General features: G+C 41.9%; 1 protein-coding gene across 1 annotated transcript in view; it reads right to left on the bottom strand.

Annotated features, from left to right (window-relative positions):
• Nucleotides 1–1516: 1516 nt before the first annotated feature.
• The window catches only part of NAIP (NLR family apoptosis inhibitory protein), a 49765-nt gene continuing 33580 nt past the window's right edge, over nt 1517–17701 (bottom strand). The window contains 9 exon segments of the mRNA XM_004091238.3: nt 1517–2034; nt 3461–3625; nt 5543–5629; nt 6282–6434; nt 9154–9321; nt 13198–14435; nt 14437–15301; nt 16150–16207; nt 17201–17282. Coding sequence (XP_004091286.2) covers nt 1670–2034; nt 3461–3625; nt 5543–5629; nt 6282–6434; nt 9154–9321; nt 13198–14435; nt 14437–15301; nt 16150–16207; nt 17201–17282 — 3181 coding nt within the window. The 3' untranslated portion in view covers nt 1517–1669.

The following is a 17701-nucleotide window of genomic DNA, read 5'->3' as shown; positions in this document are numbered from 1 at the left end:
GAATTTAGAATGGTCTTCTGGCCGTTCAGAAAACTACTTAACTGGTAGGAATGAAATTCTGGATACTGACATTGATTGATTGATATAGACACTCATATCAAATATAATGCTATGAAATACTATGATATGGAAATAATATGAAATCACTAGAGATAAAATATTTTCTACCCAAGTAGATTCATAAGAAAATTCTAAATTATAGCATATGTTGAACTCTGAGAAGCCTCTGGAATGAAGTCATTTTTCCCTAACCCATTTCCTCTTTACATTGGCAGTCAATAAAGGGAAAGTAAGTTAACTCTACTGTACCAAAGCTAGTTCAGTATAGAAAACAGGTTCTACAAGGATTAAGGAATATTCTGCAAGGATTAAGGAATATCCCTTGGCCCACAGAAGATTCATGTGGACCCTGTGTTAAACTTGTTTCATCCATGTATGAAACTGATTCAACCATTAAATTAGCCATTTATTATATAAATTGAACATTTCTTCCATATTGTGGCTTTTAGATAGATTGGCAGACCTGTCCCCAACCCCTTCCCTGTTGACCATGGACAATGGAGGGTTAGCTGTATAAACTTGATTGAAGGGTTTGCCTTTAGCTGGGGTGGATTATTCAGGGACCTCAAAGGTATTGGTGATGATTTATTTCTTGAGCTTGGTGGTGAGTATGCAGGACTGTGTTTTGTTTTGTAAAACAAAAAACTATTTTGTTTTTTGCACACAAAACAAACATTTTCTAAAAGTACATACGAACAAAAAGATGCATATCAAACGTATTAGGAAGGTTGCACATGGGAAGACGGGGAATAGAAATGGGGAGTGGGAATTAAAGAAAATAAATGAGAGAGGGACTTTGTATGGATCAATGATAATAACTCAATCCTCTTTGACAAAGGAGAAGGAAGAAGAAGAAAAAGAAAGTGGGATAAAGGATCAGAAAGAGAGGAAAATAGAAAAAATTAGAGTATGACTCCAGGGTAGACCTGTTTTGTTGTTGCTTGGTTCGTTGGTTGGTTTGACAGTTGTATTTTTCATATGTTTCGCCATGTTGGTCAGGCTGGTCTGGAGCTCCTAGCCTCAAGTGATCAACCCACCTCAGCCTCCCAGAGTACTGGGACTACAGGCATGAGCCACCACATCCAGCCCCCACGTTGCTTCTGGCTTCTGTGGTAGACCTCCCAGACGGGGGGCCAGGCAGAGGCACTCCCCACATCCCAGACAGGGCAGCCAGGCAGAGGTGCCCCTCACTTCCCAGACGGGGCAGCCGAGCAGAGACGCTCCTCACTTCCTAGACGGGGTGGCGGCCGGGCAGAGGGGCTCCTCACTTCCCGGATGGGGCAGCTGGGCAGAGGTGCTCCTCACATCCCAGACGATGGGTGGCCAGGCAGAGGTGCTCCTCACATCCCAGACGATGGGGCGGCCGGGCAGAGGCGCTCCTCACTTCCCAGACGGGGCGGCCGCGCAGAGGCGCTCCTCACTTCCCAGACGGGGCGGCTGGGCAGAGGCACTTTTGTTTTTTAGCAAGCCTTACACATTGTCTTTAGTATGCAATATTTAATAAGATAATTTTGGATAATTTGGTTTCTAGCATTAATCAACAACTTTTTTTATATCCTCAATGTGCCCCAAGACAAATTACTGATTCAGCAGTTTTTAGCTGAATCTTTTATTTCTGAATGATTGGAGAGAACGGCAGTATCCATTTCTGGAGAATAGTTAAGTACTTAGATTGAGGATGTCTTTCTTTCATGACATTAAGCAGTACGATATCATCTGCATCCAAGAGCCAACTTAACATGTTCAGTCTAATGAGCCTTGGTAGTCGTAACACACATTGACTCAAAGACTTGACTGTTGAGGCCTGAGCTTTGATACACTCTGTGAAATGCCTGGAGATGTCCAACTCGTGCAAGTTTGGCATGTTGTCCAGTGCTTGAAAGAAATTTCTGTATCCTTCTTCTGTAATCTTGTGATTGATTGAAAGCTTTAGGTTCTCGAGTTTCTGGAAACCTCCACTGATTGCTACTTTGGCTACAAGAACAAAACATTCATGAAAATAGAATCATAAGGACTTCCATTTCAATAATGGTAGACAAGGTTATTTGAACCAGCCTCCTCTCCCACCACTACTACTAGTAGGAAGTACTCAATATAATTTTGTTTTTTGAAATGGGGTCTTGCTATGTTAACACAGGCTGGTCTCTTTTTCATTTTTTTTTTTTTTTTTTTTTTTTTTTTTTTTTTTGAGACAGGGTCTTGGTCTGTCTCCCAGGCTGCAGTGCAGTGGCGTGATCTCGGCTCACTGCAACCTCTGCCTCCCGGGTTCACACCATTCTCCTGCCTCAGCCTCCAGAGTAGCTGGGACTACAGGTGCCCGCCACCATATCCGGCTAATTTTTTTGTATTTTCAGTAGAGACGGGGTTTCACCGTGTTAGCCAGGTTGGTCTCCATCTCCTGACCTCATGATCCACCCGCCTCGACCTCCCAAAGTGCTGGGATTACAGGCGCGAGCCACCGCGCCCGGCTGTTTTTTTTTTTTTTAAATAACATAATAGTGCTGAGCAGTAAGAAAATGAGATCCAGCCCTTATAACACACCCAACAAAGCCTCTCCAATCGGTCTTTTACTTTCCTCTCCAGTCTTCTTCTCACAACTCACTCCTGCCTCTTGCTCCAGACATTCCTTTTTCCCCCCCAAGTTCTTCAAATATATCTGGTTCTCTTTAACTCCAGGCTATGACGTAAGTGATTACCTCTGTTTGAAATGATGTCTCAATCCCTCCTCTACCAACTATGCCTGGGTCATTCTTCCTTCAGGTCTCCACAAAAATCTCAATTCCTCAGGCCAGGCACTGTGGCTCACTTGAGGTCAGGAGTTCGAGACTAGCCTGGCCAACATGGTGAAAACCTGTGTTTACTAAAAATACAAAATTAGCCAGGCATGGTGGCGTGCACCTGTAATCCTAGCTACTTGGGAGGCTGAGGCAGGAGAATCACTTGAACCCAGGAGGCAGAGGTTGCAGTGACCCGAGATCGTGCCACTGTACTCCAGCCTGGGCAACAAGAGCAAAACTCCATCTCAAAAAAAAAAAAAAAAAAAAAGAAAATAAAATTCAGTGAGCAGTACACATGATTATTATACTTTTCTGTGTGTATATTCATCTTTAGTTTTAAAAAGGAGTACTTAGGAGAGTATGTGGCCAGGTGTCTGAAACACCAGGTGACAAGAACACAGATTTGAGGGCTTGTATATCCACAAATGGGAGACCTTTTTGTACTTCCAAATCCGACCAGAATGCGCCTAAATCCACAGAAGCACACTAGAAGGAACAGTATGATAGTGAAAATGAGGAAGTGGGTTGAAAATTTCTAGAGGGGCCAATGTTTACATAGACATGTTGCAGCAGAAAGCTTGGCTATACCACTGACTTCCATGCAAGCTGAAACACTAGCTCACCAATTTCCACCACGCTGTCATCATTCAAAGTCTTGAAAAATGAGAGGACTCGGAGACAATGAAGCTGCTGACACTGCTGGATGATCAGTTTGGCCACTCGATAAATTCCATCCCCAGTAGGAAGGATCAATTCTTCCAGGTTACTAAGAGAACCTAAAATGTAGGCTGTCAGAAAAGACCAAAAAGCTATTCTCTTTGTACTTTTTGTTGCTATGTAACAGTAATCTGAAAATCATGCATGATCTAAACATCATGCACAGTCCAAGAAGCTCCATGTGGCATAGAGGCCATTCCTCTTGCTCTCCGAGGGCAAGAAAAGGGCCAGCACATGCTTCCGTCTTCCTCGCTCCTCCAGACAATTCCTCCACCATACCCTACCAACCAATCTCTCCTGCACTGAAGTCCAGGCTGCCAATTAAATCTCCATTTCCTTGTTTAGAATGAAGCTTTTCCTGACCTGCAAGTTCCTTTCCCAGCTCTGCAATGCCTTCAGCTACCTCCTTTCCCATTCCACCTCCCGCTGTCATCCTCAGTGATTCTGATTCTGCACCGGCCTCCCGGCCCTAAAGCCTCACAGTCCACCACTCTTAGAACCTTCCTTTTCACTTTGACTCCTTCCTAGCATGGCACACTATAGATCATTTGATCATTAGAAAGTTAACTTCTGAGGCCTCACACATGCAAATATATTGAATAATTTCTAGTATAAAACAATGTCCCAGGCTTATCATTTTCTTTCCCTGTCTCAGTTCTTGAATCAGCCAATTTTGCAAGGACCCTGGTTCCTTTAAGGAAGGACAGGATTTAGAAATCAGTATCTGGGCACTTGGTGTGTTCATTATTACTGCAGTGCCTTCTAGTCTCTCCAGTGAGCTGAGAAATATGTATGTGTGTATCTATAGACATGTGGAGATAAATGTATATATATGGAGATCTCTATTTTTGTATGTTCATAGGTTAAAGAAAACCATGAGGCCAGACCAATATTTCCAGTTCTAATCCAACACCTCAAAGCTCTTTCTAGCCTCACCTTTCAATATTTGTAAATTCCTTTTCCAACTGTGAGGAAACGTGGCTCTCATTATACTGACAGTTTTGTTTGTTTGTTTTTGAGATAGAGTCTTGCTCTGCCACCCAGGCTGGATTACAGTGACCTGATCTTGGCTCACTGCAATCTCTGCCTCCCAGGTTCGAGAGATTCTCCTGCCTCAGCCTCCCAAGTACCTGGGACTACTACAGGCATGTGCCACCACGCCCAGCAAATTTTTGTATTTTTTAGTAGAGATGGGGTTTCACCATGTTGGCCAGGCTGGTCTTGAACTCCTGACCTCAGGTGATCCACCCACCTCGGCCTCCCAAAGTGCTGGGATTACAGGTGTGAGCCACTGCACCTGGTTATACTCACGGTATTATTTGCTTAATCAACCTGTGATGTATGCCAGCCATCCCCTTGGCCCTGATCCTACCTCTGCCACCTCAGCCCCCACCCACCTAGCTGCCTCCAAAGGAAAGGAAGAGGAGGATCCTGGCAATCTTTATGCACGCTTATGTTTGAGAAGCACTTTGAATAGCACAGCTCTACAGTCCCTATCTCCACTGCCTCCCTTTATTTTTTTTTTTCCTGTTAGAATGTTTTCCGTGGGCATACTTTACTTTCATAATCATTTTTTAAAAATCAAAAAGTATTCAAATTCTATAGCTATCATTTTATGAAATATAGGTTTTCACATATTGAGTTTTCTTAACCTTAAAAGATAGATTTTTACCTGTATTCTAGTAACCTTTGAAACTATGAGGTCTTATATTTGGAACAGATACCTGACAATGAAATTGCATAGTGCTATAATGACCAAATACATACTCTAAGAAGTCATTCTGCTTTGAGTGAGATCAAGTCTGCAGGTAAAACTGTAGTGAAGGCATTTGGTGGGTAGAAGTTGAGCATCACTATCACTTCATTCTGGTAAGCAAGGGTAGCTAATGCATATCTTGCTTCTTTGTGGCTAATTCAGAATAGGAGAAAAAGGATTCTAGGCAGAAAGAGAATAAGAATACGTAAAAAGCACTATTTTATAAACATACCAAATTTTTCCGAAATTTCCTCATCAGGAAATTGCTGGCCTTCAAGATTTAATATCTTCAGAGAAATAAAATTTGGCAAAATGGCAACTATGAAAGGGAAAATAAAAATTTAGTTATGTCAGCTACATCTCTCACAGCAAAGTGTAACATCTTTAAAATGAAGAAATTAGAAATTAATGTAATAATTCAGATTGAATTCATATGACTAGATAAAACAAATTTTTGCTCAGAAAATAATTCTGATAACTAGAAATGTTGTTAAAATTCTAGAAATTTCAAATCCAACTGAGCTTAAAGGTAAAAAAGAAAATTCTAGAAGCACATATACTTTATTATTTGAGAAACAATTTTTCTTTTCTTTCTTTTTTTAAAGAGACAAGGTCTCTGTCACCCAGGCTAGAGTGCAGTGGTACCATCACCACTCGCTGCAGCTTCAACCTTCTGGGCTCAAGTAATCTTCCTGCCTTAGCTTCCCTAGTAGCTGGGACTACAGGTACCACTGTGACTAACTGATTTTTTTTAAAGCTTTTTAGAGATGGAGGGCTTGTTATGTTGCCCAGACTGGTCTCAAACCCCTGACCTCAAGCGAGCCTCCTGCGTCAGCTTCCCAAAGTGCTGGGATTACAGGCATGAGCCACCACGCCCAGCCTCAAAATATGGCCCTTTTTAAAGAGTGCTTAATATGACTCTGTGTCCATAGAAACATTTTAAACCACAATTGTAATATTATAACTCTTACCAAATGGGACGGCTTGAAAAAATGAATCCGAAAACTTAATTTCTGAGAGTTTCTTACAGGAAGCAAGTATAGTCATGAGAGACTCAAAATCCGAAAAGAAGTTACACTTCAGATGGAAAACATGAAGGTTTGGAGAATTTTGAATTAATTTTACTGTAAAAGATCAAGGATTTTCAGAAATTAGAAAATACTGCAAATTTCTATCAAAATTAGCCAAGTAGTTTATTATTTTGTTTCAATAATACTTAAGTAAAACCAGGTACCACGATGTCATGATCTAAGAATCAGGTCACTGAGCTTGGGTTCAGGTTCTGCAACTAGCAAGTAATGTGAATTTTGACACATTATTGACCTCTCTGGGTAACAGTTTTCTCTTCTATAAAATACAGGCATCACTCAGTAGCATCACCTTCAGCTTTAACATCTAATAACTCTTAAGTTTGTACATGATATTTACACAATAAGAATACTGTACAAAAAGGCCAGGTGCTGTGTCTCATGCCTGTAATCCCAGCACTTTGGGAGGCCGAGGCAGGTGGATCATTTGAGCTCAGGAGCTCAAGACCAGCCTGGCCAACGTGGTGAAACCCTGTCTCTACTAAAAATACAAACATTTGCCAGGCGTAGGTGGCAGGCACCTGTAATCCCAGCTACTCGGGAGGCCGAGGCAGGAGAATTGCTTGAACCCAGGAGGCAGAGGTTGTAGTGAGCGGATATTGCGCCACCAAACTCCAGCCTGGGCAACAGAGCAAGACTGCATCTCAAAAAAAAAAAAAAAAAAAAGAAAAAAGAATACTATACAAAGAAACAGCCGGGCATAGTGGCTCACGCCTGTAATCCTAGTGCTTTGGGAGGCTGAGGTGGGCGGATCACCTGAGGTCAGGAGTTTGAGACTGGCCTGGCCAACATGGTGAAACCCCGTCTCTACTAAAAATATTAAAAAATTAGCCGGGCGTGGTGGTGGGCACCTGTAATCCCAGCTACTTGGGAGGCTGAGGCAGGAGAATTGCTGGAACCCAGGAGACGGAGGTTGCAGTGAGCCAACACGGTGCTACTGCACTCCAGCCTGAGTGACAGAGTGAGACTCTGTCTCAAAAAAAAAAAGAAACATGAATGACAACTCTGAAGCAAAACCTAAATTTGTTGCAAAAATTGCTGACAAATATAACTACCACCTCCAGCTTCGGTGTATATATGTATACACACACACACACTCTTATGTTTTTTTTTTTTGAGACAGGGACTTGCTCTATCACCTAGGCTGGAGTGCAGTGGCATGATCATAGCTCATTGCAAGCTTGAACTTCTGGACTCAAGTGATCCTACCAGCCTCCTGAGTAGCTAGGGACTATAGGTGCACACCATCATACTTGGCTAATTTTTTATTTTTTTTAGTAGAGATTATGTCTTGCTATGTTGTCCAGCCTGGTGTTGAACTCCTGCTCTCAGGCGATCCTCCTGCCTTGGCCACCCAAAGTGCTGAGATTACAGGTGTGAGTCACTGTGCCTGGCCAACAATAAAGCTTTTGCATGCAACTCTTTATGTCAATTCCATAGAGTTGTATATTTCTTCAATCTTTAGTGTTCAGTGTTTACTAAGTTAAGGAATGATGGTGCCTAAGTCATTTTGCTAAATGATGTATTTAAGAAAAATGGCTGCACCAGTTTCCATGAAATATTAGGATAGGCTGGTGAGAAACAGGGAAATACTTCCAATGACTACAGATTAGCAGATTTCCTTCCTGCTGAGCTGGCAGATCTGTAAGTTGCAATGTAAGACCAGCCTAACCAAAAACAAAATAAAATAACCCTACAAATTATTTTGGAGTGGCAACATTATATTAGGGATTTTTTTTTTTTTTCTGAGATGGAGTTTCACTCTTGTTCCCCAGGCTGGAGTACAATGGCACGATCTTGGCTCACACTGCAATCTCTGCCTCCCGGGTTCAGGTAATTCTCCTGCTTCAGCCTCTCAAGTAGCTGGGATTACAGGCATATGCCACCATGCCAGCTAATTTTTGCATTTTTAGTAGAGACGGGGTTTCACTATGTTGGTCAGGCTGGTCTCGAACTCCTGACCTCAGGTGATCTGCCCTTCTTGGTCTCCCAAAGTTGTGGGATTACAGGCGTGAGCCACCAGGCCTGGCCTATATTAGGGATTAAGAACTCAGATTTTGGAGTCAAAATTCCTGTATTTGAGTCACAGATCTACATTTCCTTAGCTGGATATTACAAATTACTTTATCTCTTTATGTCTCAGTTTTCCCAGCTACAAAATAGCATTAATAATAGTACTTTACTTCGGCCGGGCACAGTGGCTCACGCCTGTAATCCCAGCACTTTGGGAGGCCAAGGCGGGTGGATCACGAGGTCAGGAGATCGAGACCATCCTGGCTAACATGGTGAAACTCCATCTCTACTAAAAATACAAAAAATTAGCTGGGCATGGTGGCGGGCGCCTGTAGTCCCAGCTACTCGGGAGGCTGTCCAGGCAGGAGAATGGCGAACCTGGGAGGCGGAGCTTGCAGTGAGCCGAGATTGTGCCACTGCACTCCAGCCTGGGTGACAGAGGGAGACTCTGTCTCAAAATAATAATATAATAATAGTAATAGTACTTTACTTCATAGAGTGGGCATGAAGACTGAGTTCGTATTTGTGAAGTGCTTAGGATACTTCCTAGTGTGTAATAAAGGCTCAATAATTACAAACAGCACTCTGCTTTCTTAATGAGAAAGAGTGCTATTCCTCACAATTTACCATGGATTCAGGCTACACGCTTAGAACCACAGGAACTTTAACTCTTAAATAAATTATTGGCCAAGTAGCTTTTCCAACTTATGTAAAAACAAGTATATTAAAGTGCCATCCTTACCTAGTTTGGAAGGATCATACTCAGCTGAAATTTTGATCAATAATTTCTCCATATGGTGGAAGTTTGGAAATTCTTCAGGAATGACTGAAAAAACATTTATTTTGCCCTCCAGATCCACAGACAGTTCTTTCAGGCACAGGAACTTATCCAGATTAGGAAAGATTTGGTCTGGAAAGCAGCACAGTTTCCCATTATTAATCTAAATAAAGAGTTCTGAATGGACATTTTAAAACTGTCATTTTGATTGATCCAGCTATTTTCACATGCAAACCTTCCACATTCCATAAAACTTTTTTTAAAGAGTACTTCTGTGAAGATATTGCTGTTTGCAGCATTTACTGATTATGCACTGTATGGGAAGCCATGTGCTACTCTTCAGACTCACAAAAAGAAATATAGCATCTCAGCCAGGCACAGTGGCTCACGCCTGTAATCCCAGCACTTTGGGAGGCCGAGGTGGGTGGATCACGAGGTCAGGAGTTTGAGACCAGTCTGGCCAACATAGTGAAACCCCGTCTCTACTAAAAATACAAAAAAAATTAGCTGAGTGTGGTGATGTGCATCTGTAATCCCAGCTACTCAGGAGGCTGAGGCAGGAGAATCACATAAACCTGGGAGACGAAGGTTGCAGTGAGCCAAGATTGCACCATTGCACTCCAGCCCAGGCTACGGTGTGAGACTCTGTCTCAAAAAAAAAAAAAAGAAGAAATATAGCATCTCTTCAACAAATGGTTGGAGACAACTGGATTTGCACATGGGAAAGAATGAAGTTGGATTCCTATCCCTCACCATGTAAAAAAAAATCAACTCAAAATGGATCAACGACCTAAATATAAAAGCTGAAATCACACAACTCTTAGAAAAAAACATAGGAGTTAATCTTCATGACCTTGGATTTGGCAATGGATTCTTAGATACGACACCAAAAGGACCATCAATAAAAGAAAAAATAGATAAATTGGACTTCGTCAAAATTTAAAACTTTTGTGCACAAAGGACATTATAAATAAAGTAAAATGACAATCTATGGAATGGGAAAAATATTTTCAAACTGTATATCTGATAACAGGTTGAAATCCAGAATATACAAATAACTCTTACAATACAACAAAACCAATTTTTAAATAAGCAAATAGATATTTTTTCAAAAAGTGAAAAGATACTTAACATCATTTTAATGATTTGCATTAGAGAAATGCAAATCAGGCTGGGCGCGGTGGCTCACACTTGTAATCCCAGCACTTTGGGAGGCCGAGGTGGGTGGATCACCTGAGGTCAGGAGTTCAAGACCAGCCTGGCCATCATGGTGAAACACTAACTCTACTAAAAATACAAAAATTAGCTGGGTGTGGTGGCGGGGGCTTGTAATCCCAGCTACTTGGGAGGCTGAGGCAGGAGAATGGCGTGAACCCAGGAAGTGGAGCTTGCAGTGAGCCGAGATCGCGCCACTGCACTCCAGCCTGGGGGACAGAGCGAGACTCCATCTCAAAAAAAGAAAAAAGAAAGAAAAAAGACCAGACTAGGCCACATAGCAAGAATCTCTCCAAAAAATAAAAAATTATCCAGGCACAGTGGTGCATGCTGGTAGTCTCAGCTACTCAGGAGGCTGAGGCAGGAGGATCGCTTGAGCTCAAGAGGTTGAGGCTGCAGTCAGCCATGATTGCACCACAGCACTCCAGCCTGGGCAATAGAGCGAGACACTGTCTGAAAAACAACGAGGTTGGGCGCGGTGGCTCACGCTTGTAATCCCAGCACTTTGGGAGGCTGAGGCGGGCGGATCACAAGGTCAGGAGATTGAGACCATGGTGAAACCCAGTCTCTACTAAAAATACAAAAAAATTAGCCGGGCGTGGTGGCGGGCGCCTGTAGTCCCAGCTACTCGGAGAGGCTGAGGCAGAATGGCGTGAACCCAGGAGGCGGAGCTTGCAGTGAGCCAAGATCGCGCCACTGCACTCCAGCCTGGGCGACAGAGCGAGACTCCGTCTCAAAAAAAAAAGAAAAAAAAGAAAAACAACAATGAAAACAAAAACAGGCCGGGCACGGTGGCTCATGCCTGTAATCCTAGCACTTCGGGAGGCCAAGGTGGCTGGACCGCCTGAGCTCAGGAGTTCAAGACCAGCTTGGGCAACAAGGCGAAACCCCATCTCTGCTAAAAATACAAAAGTTAGCCAGGTATGGTGGTGCATACCTGTAGTCCCAGCTACTCAGGAGGGTGAGACAGGAGAATTGCTTGAACCAGAGAGGTGGAGGTTGCAGTGAGCCAAGATCTCGCCACAGCACTCCAGCCTGGGTGACAGAGTTAGACTCTGTCTCCACAAAAACAAAAACAAAAATTAACAAGTACTGAAAAGGATGTGGAGTAATTGGAACCTTTGTACATAGATAGTGGGAATGTAAGATGGTGTAGCTACTGTGCGAGTTCCTCAAAAAGTTAAACATAGAACTACCGTATGAATCAGCAATTCTGCTTCTAGGTATATACCCAAAATGATTAAAAGCAAGAACTTAAACCGATACTTATGATGCCAATGTTCATTGCAGCATTATTTATGATAGCCAGAAAGTAGAAACAACCCAAGTGTCCCTCAGCAGCAGAATGGATAAACAAAATGTACTATATACATACAATGGAATATTAGCTATAAAAAGGATGAAGTTCCTTTTCAAAGTTGATACATAATAATTGTACATATTTATGGAGTATATGTGAAGGAATGAAATTCCAATATAGGCTACAATATGATGTACCTTGAACCATATGCAAAGTGAAATAAGCCAGACAAGTGTTTCTGCTTATAAACAATATCTAGAAGAGGCAAATTCATAGAGACAGAAAAGAGAAGAGAAGTTATCAGGGGCTGGTGGGAAGGAAGTGTTTTTTTTTTTCTTTTTTTTTGAGATGGAGTCTCACTCAGTAGCCCAAGCTGGAGTGCAGTGGCGTGATCTGGGCTCACTGCAACCTCCGCCTCCCAGGCTTAAGTGATTCTCACGCCTCAGCCTCCCGAGTAGCTGGGACTACAGGCGCATGCCACCACGCCCAGCTAATTTTTTGTATTTTAGTAGAAACGTGTTTTCACCGTGTTGCCCAGGGTGGTCTCAAACTCCTGAGCTCTGGCGATCCACCCTCTTTGGCCTTCCGAAGTGCTGGGATTACAGGTGTGAGCCACTGCGCCCGGCCCGAAGATTTATTGTTTAATGGGTACAGAGTTTGGGATGATGAAAAGGTTCTGGAGATGGATAGTGGTGATGGTTGTACAACATAGTGAATGCACTTAATGCCACTGAGTTGTACACTTAAAAATGATTAAAATTTAAGTTTTGTTACATGTATTTTAGCATAATAAAAAAGTACTTGAGAAAAGATGAAAAATTTTCTAGATTTGGTAAATGTCAACCCACACATCCCAAAAAAGTTCAGTGCACCTCAAGCAAGATACATACAAAGCAAAGCACACCTAGGGATATAACAGTCAAACTGCTTAAGACCAAAGCAATACTAGCAACAATTAGAAAATGAAAAAATATTTTTAATGACATTTATAATACTTTCAAAAGATATGAGTATCTAGGAATAAATTTAATGAAAGATGGGTTAAGTCTACACTGAAAACTATCAAACAGTGCTTAGAGGAGTTAAGACATAAATAGATGAAGATATTATTTCCCATTAATTTATTTATTTCCCAGGGATTACAGGCCTTTCTTCCTTTAGGCAGCTAGGGTGAAGGTAATTTCTAAGCATCATCTTACATATAGCCAATTCTTTTACTAATAACAGATAATTCATGTCTTTATTAAGAACCTTCAATAATTTAATATAAATATTTTATTCATTTTATCTGAGTTATTTGAAAACCGTTCTATTATTTCAGGACTTTTCACTAATTCATGCTACTGCCAAAAAAACATTAGTGAAGGTTTATTTTATATCTATTCTATCAATGAGCTTTCATGCTTTCATGGCCTCAAGAAGTTTTCAACCACTTAAAGTAAGAAAAAAAAATTATACATCAGAATAGTCATCCAAAATACATACAGGTATACCTTGTGACTGGATTGTCCCTGAGACTTCAAGAGATTCCAGGGAAGGCAGGGTGAGAAGCAGTTCCTGTTCCGCTGCGCTGAGTTCCAACTTGCTTATGGAGCACTTGGTGACAGAGGCCTTAGACAGCTCAAGAGCTGGGCGGATGCTTTCAGTAAAGCCTCTGCTGTGGTTTACATGGAGTTCGATGTGCTGTGAAGCTGAGAAAACTGTCATTAGAATCTCGAGCATCTCCTGGTCTACAGCATCAATATCATTCACATCGACTTCCAGACAGGGAATCTTGTACTGCTTCGGAGAAAGTTTCCAATAGCCAGTACTAAGGTCTGGTGATGCCCTGCGCTGCATATCCATATAGCTCTTTACGTTATCCTCTTTTTCAGCTAAATTTCGCTCCCATTCATTCATAGGTTCAAAGGCAGAAGCATAGTCTTGATCTATAGTTGGTATCTGTGATTTGTCAAAACATGTTTCCAGGACTGAAAAATGTGCTCTGGGTGATGTCTTATTTCCTCGTATGGAGAAGTGGATGCTCCTCAACAATGACAAGCTTTCTGGGTGGTCGAAAAAGTACTGTAAGTTAAGTGCACCCAAAGTCAGTGTTCTCCCTTGAAGGAATTGCAAAACAAATGGAGAACACGCAGCAACAGTGTTGCTTTGATAAGCAATTTTCAGGGCAAGAACCAGTAAATGTTCTGAAACCATTGAAAAGTAAGTTTGTGGACAAATTTGCCACAATCCCCTAAGTAACTGCATCTTCAGTGAAATTTCTGGCTGGTGCTTTAAGTAGTCATCATTTTCAGATATATTCTCCAATGACTCTTTGTTATCCACTAAATGGAGCAAATGAGACACAATTTTGGGCCCTGCTTTTGTTGAAGGGAGGCTGGAGACATAGTTCAAAAAATTGTTGTAGGCGCTTACAGTCATCATGGGTGAGTTGATTTGTTTCAAATAATACAGTCCCAAATCTTGATGTTCCTGCCTGTCTGAATCCAGGAGTTCAATCAGCCTCATCCCCGCAAGAAATTCTTGGAAGGCAGGACTTAAAAACTGGTAGAATGGTCTTAGTCTCTGGGCTGTAAATTTGCTCATCAAGCACATGGTTAGATCTTCATCTTCATCAACCCCTGCTTCTGCGAGATCATCATCGTTAAACTCAAAGCAACATGAAAAAAACCCTTTCAAGGCCAGCTCACCACAGGAGGACACAGTTGCTTTGAGAAGTTCAGCTGTCGCTTAAGAAAAGGCGTTCCATATAGGACTTGAAAATGGCCACATCATCAAAGGATGGGTCAAAAGGATACTGAAACCAATGAGCACAGACCGCCGCCACAAAGAGAGGAGTTTTCTGAATCTTCTGCAAACTTTCATTCTTTCTAAAGTAAACCATAAACTTTTGCAGACGAGTCATATTATGTGCAAAGAGCTTCCGTAATATAAAGACAGTATTATAAAAGGGAAATGCTTTGATCTCTAGAATCGTCTCTAGGTATCGGCGGATGTCCCTGGCCCTGTCTGTACGGACAGCAATCAATAGGCAGGTCCGGGACAAGTGGTTTTTTTGAATCAGTTTTCCTATGACTTGAGGGATTGAACATATTTCTTTGTAGTCATCTAAAAGGAATAAGACCTAATCCTTTAACTGCTGGAGGATGTTCCTCATGCACATTTCAGTAACAGATCCTTCTTTCTCTAGGAGTTGGTCACAGATGATACTGGCCAGCCCCTGGTCTGGTCTGGTGGAACTAAAGGAGAGGTAGAAAACCAGCTGGAACCTGTTTAACAGGGGACAGCATCCAGATGCCCATAGAAAAGCTATTTTCTTCAGGAGGACCGTCTTTCCACTTCCAGCTTCACCCTCCACACACATGACAGAGTTCAAGTTGGCAAAGACCTCAGGCAGCACCAGAGGCTCTTGCACAGGTTTGCTGATGTGTTTTGAAGCAATGGACAGATCACAGCCCAGCAAGTGGTCCGTGGCCAGATCGGAAGAGATATCAAGCAAAGACATGCGGCGGAAACTGGCACTGGTATAAGCTGCTCTCAGCTGCTCATTCAGATTCTTTGCCTCTTGAAACCACTGGGCTTCATCCTGTGCCATTTCTGTGGAGAGAAAGGGGGCACAACAGGGATTCATACTCACATCTCCCTCAGTCTGAACACCATGCCCTTTTCATTCCACGATTCTGCTCGTCTACTACGAATGTGTTAGGGTTTTCCACAGCCATCCATGATTCCCACATTGCGATCATCTCATAGGTTTTGGCACGAAATCAGAATCTGGGAAGCATGTGTCCAAAGTGCCACACTTGAAGCAGGGACCTAGACATAATGTGTGCTTATCATAAGCACCATGCCTCTCAGGAAAGAGGCCAGGCAAAGTGACTCAGGCCTGTAATCCCAGCACTTTGGGAGGCCAAGGCAGGCGAATTGCTTGAGCCTAGGAGTTCAAGACCAGCCTGGCCAACATGGCAAAACCCTGTCTCTACAAAAAATACAAAAATTAGCCAGGTGTGGTGGCACATGCTTGTGGTCCCAGCTACTGGGGAGGCTGAGATAGGAAGATCACTGGAGCCTGGGAGGTCGAGGCTGCAGTGAGCCATGATCTTGCCAATGCATTCCAGCCTAGGTAACAAAGTAAGACCCTGTCTCAAATAAAATAAAATAAAATTAATAAAAATAAAAATCTCAGGAAAGAAGCTTGCTAATTGGTGCTTCTAAGGACTGGTTTGCTTGTACCTGAGACATGTTGCCTACTATCAGTTTGGTCCTGCCTGCACTCTGGAGAAGCCACAAGAACCTTGACTTTTGCTCATACGTGACACTGTTGCAATGCTGCTCCTCTTTGGAAGCTCTTTGGACAATTATAAATACTCTTTTTTTGCAACTGCCCTGTATACAAATATATTTACAAACACATATAATCCCACATGCTTCTTCAAAGTTCTTACCTGGCACTATAGGATCAACTGCTATTGAATCTTCAAGATTGCTTTCACTTGTGGTTTCCTTTGAAAAATAAAATCCTTTCTTAAATCAAAATTTGTATAGGAGGGTAGTGCATCATGTTGCAATCATTGGGGACTAAACATCTTCTAAACACAGAACACCCTCAAATATTTATGCTGATTGAAAGGAGGGGTGCTCCAAATATAAAGCAATTAATAATCTGCAAACATCTGCAAGAGTGTGTGTTCCTCAGTGGTTCATATATGATACAATCCATAGGTGAATACTATCCAGGTAATGAGAATCATAGTGTCTTGAGCAAGAAGGATCCTCCAAAAGTCATTAGGTGCAGCTTCTGTCCTTGGTTAACTACATTTTTAATATTACACATCTGGTATTTAGAAAGGTTATGTTTCTTCCTTAAAAAATAAGCTATTTCTATACTCTCAAACTTTTTTCTTTAGTGCCATTTTTCAATTCACATAAAAAATGAATCAAGTGACTAGCAAGTTGGTTTTTGTGTGTGTGTGGGGGGCGGGGAGGAATGACAAACAACATACCTAACACACAGCCTCAAAATAAGGTGGTATGTGTGTGCATTAAAATTAGTAGTGGCTTATATCCCAGAGAACTATGTAGGATTTCTCAGCTTAAAGTGGTCAGCCTGTTACCTGGGTTTATGATTTTGTTGGGCGCTTGCTTTTGTTAAAGTAACATCTTCTCAACCCCTAAAAAAGCCAAGTAGCAAATCCAGCCTTATTGCCCTCCAAATGAAGATCCAGAGAGGATCCATTTAGCCTGGATGCTAATCAACGAAGTCTTAGGAGAGTCTGGGCCTTAAAGTAGAAGAGACTGACTATACATTTCATGAAGCTAGGTATTGTGCCTGAGTGGTTTATTGTGATTTCCCCAATCTGCACCTAGAACATAATAGGTGTTTAGTAGATTTTTGTATAATTTATTAACGTATTTATGATGAGACATTCCTGTTCAAAAGTTTTCAATTACATGATCATGTGCTGCTAAAACAGACAAGATGGTGGTGTTCATTACCAGTAATTCACAAAGTTCACCACGGCTCTGAAGGTCTGGAATCACTTCTGCAGAGGACTTCATATTTTGGAGAAATGGACACCTAAGTGTAAAAGTTAAAAGTTATAAAAATAGTTGTATGCATTTAAGTATTTGTGTTAGGTTTTTGTGTTGTTGTTGTTTGTTTTGTTTTGTTTTTTCAGAGACAGGGTCTCACTATGTTGCCCAGGCTGTTCTGGTTTCAAACTTCTGGCCTTGAGCAATCCTCCTCCCTAGGCATCCCAAAGTGCTGGGATCATAGGTGTGAGCCACCAGGCCTGGCCTTGTATTAGGTTTTTAAAAACACTATTAGAGTTTTAGTGACAGGAATTAAGTATAAAACTATCATTTCCAGTGATTCTGTCAGTGTCATCAGGTAAGGCATTTAGGTTGTGGCTCTCTGCAAGAGAAACGTAAATGGTTTATAAAGTAATGGTAAAGGATATCAAGGGAATTTGGTGGAATGAGTGCATATTTAACACT

Source organism: Nomascus leucogenys, chromosome 18 (assembly GCF_006542625.1).
Source record: "Nomascus leucogenys isolate Asia chromosome 18, Asia_NLE_v1, whole genome shotgun sequence".
Classification (NCBI taxonomy): Eukaryota; Metazoa; Chordata; class Mammalia; order Primates; family Hylobatidae; genus Nomascus; species Nomascus leucogenys.
Note: the sequence above shows the minus strand (reverse complement) of the source record. Positions and strands in the feature narration are given on the sequence as shown.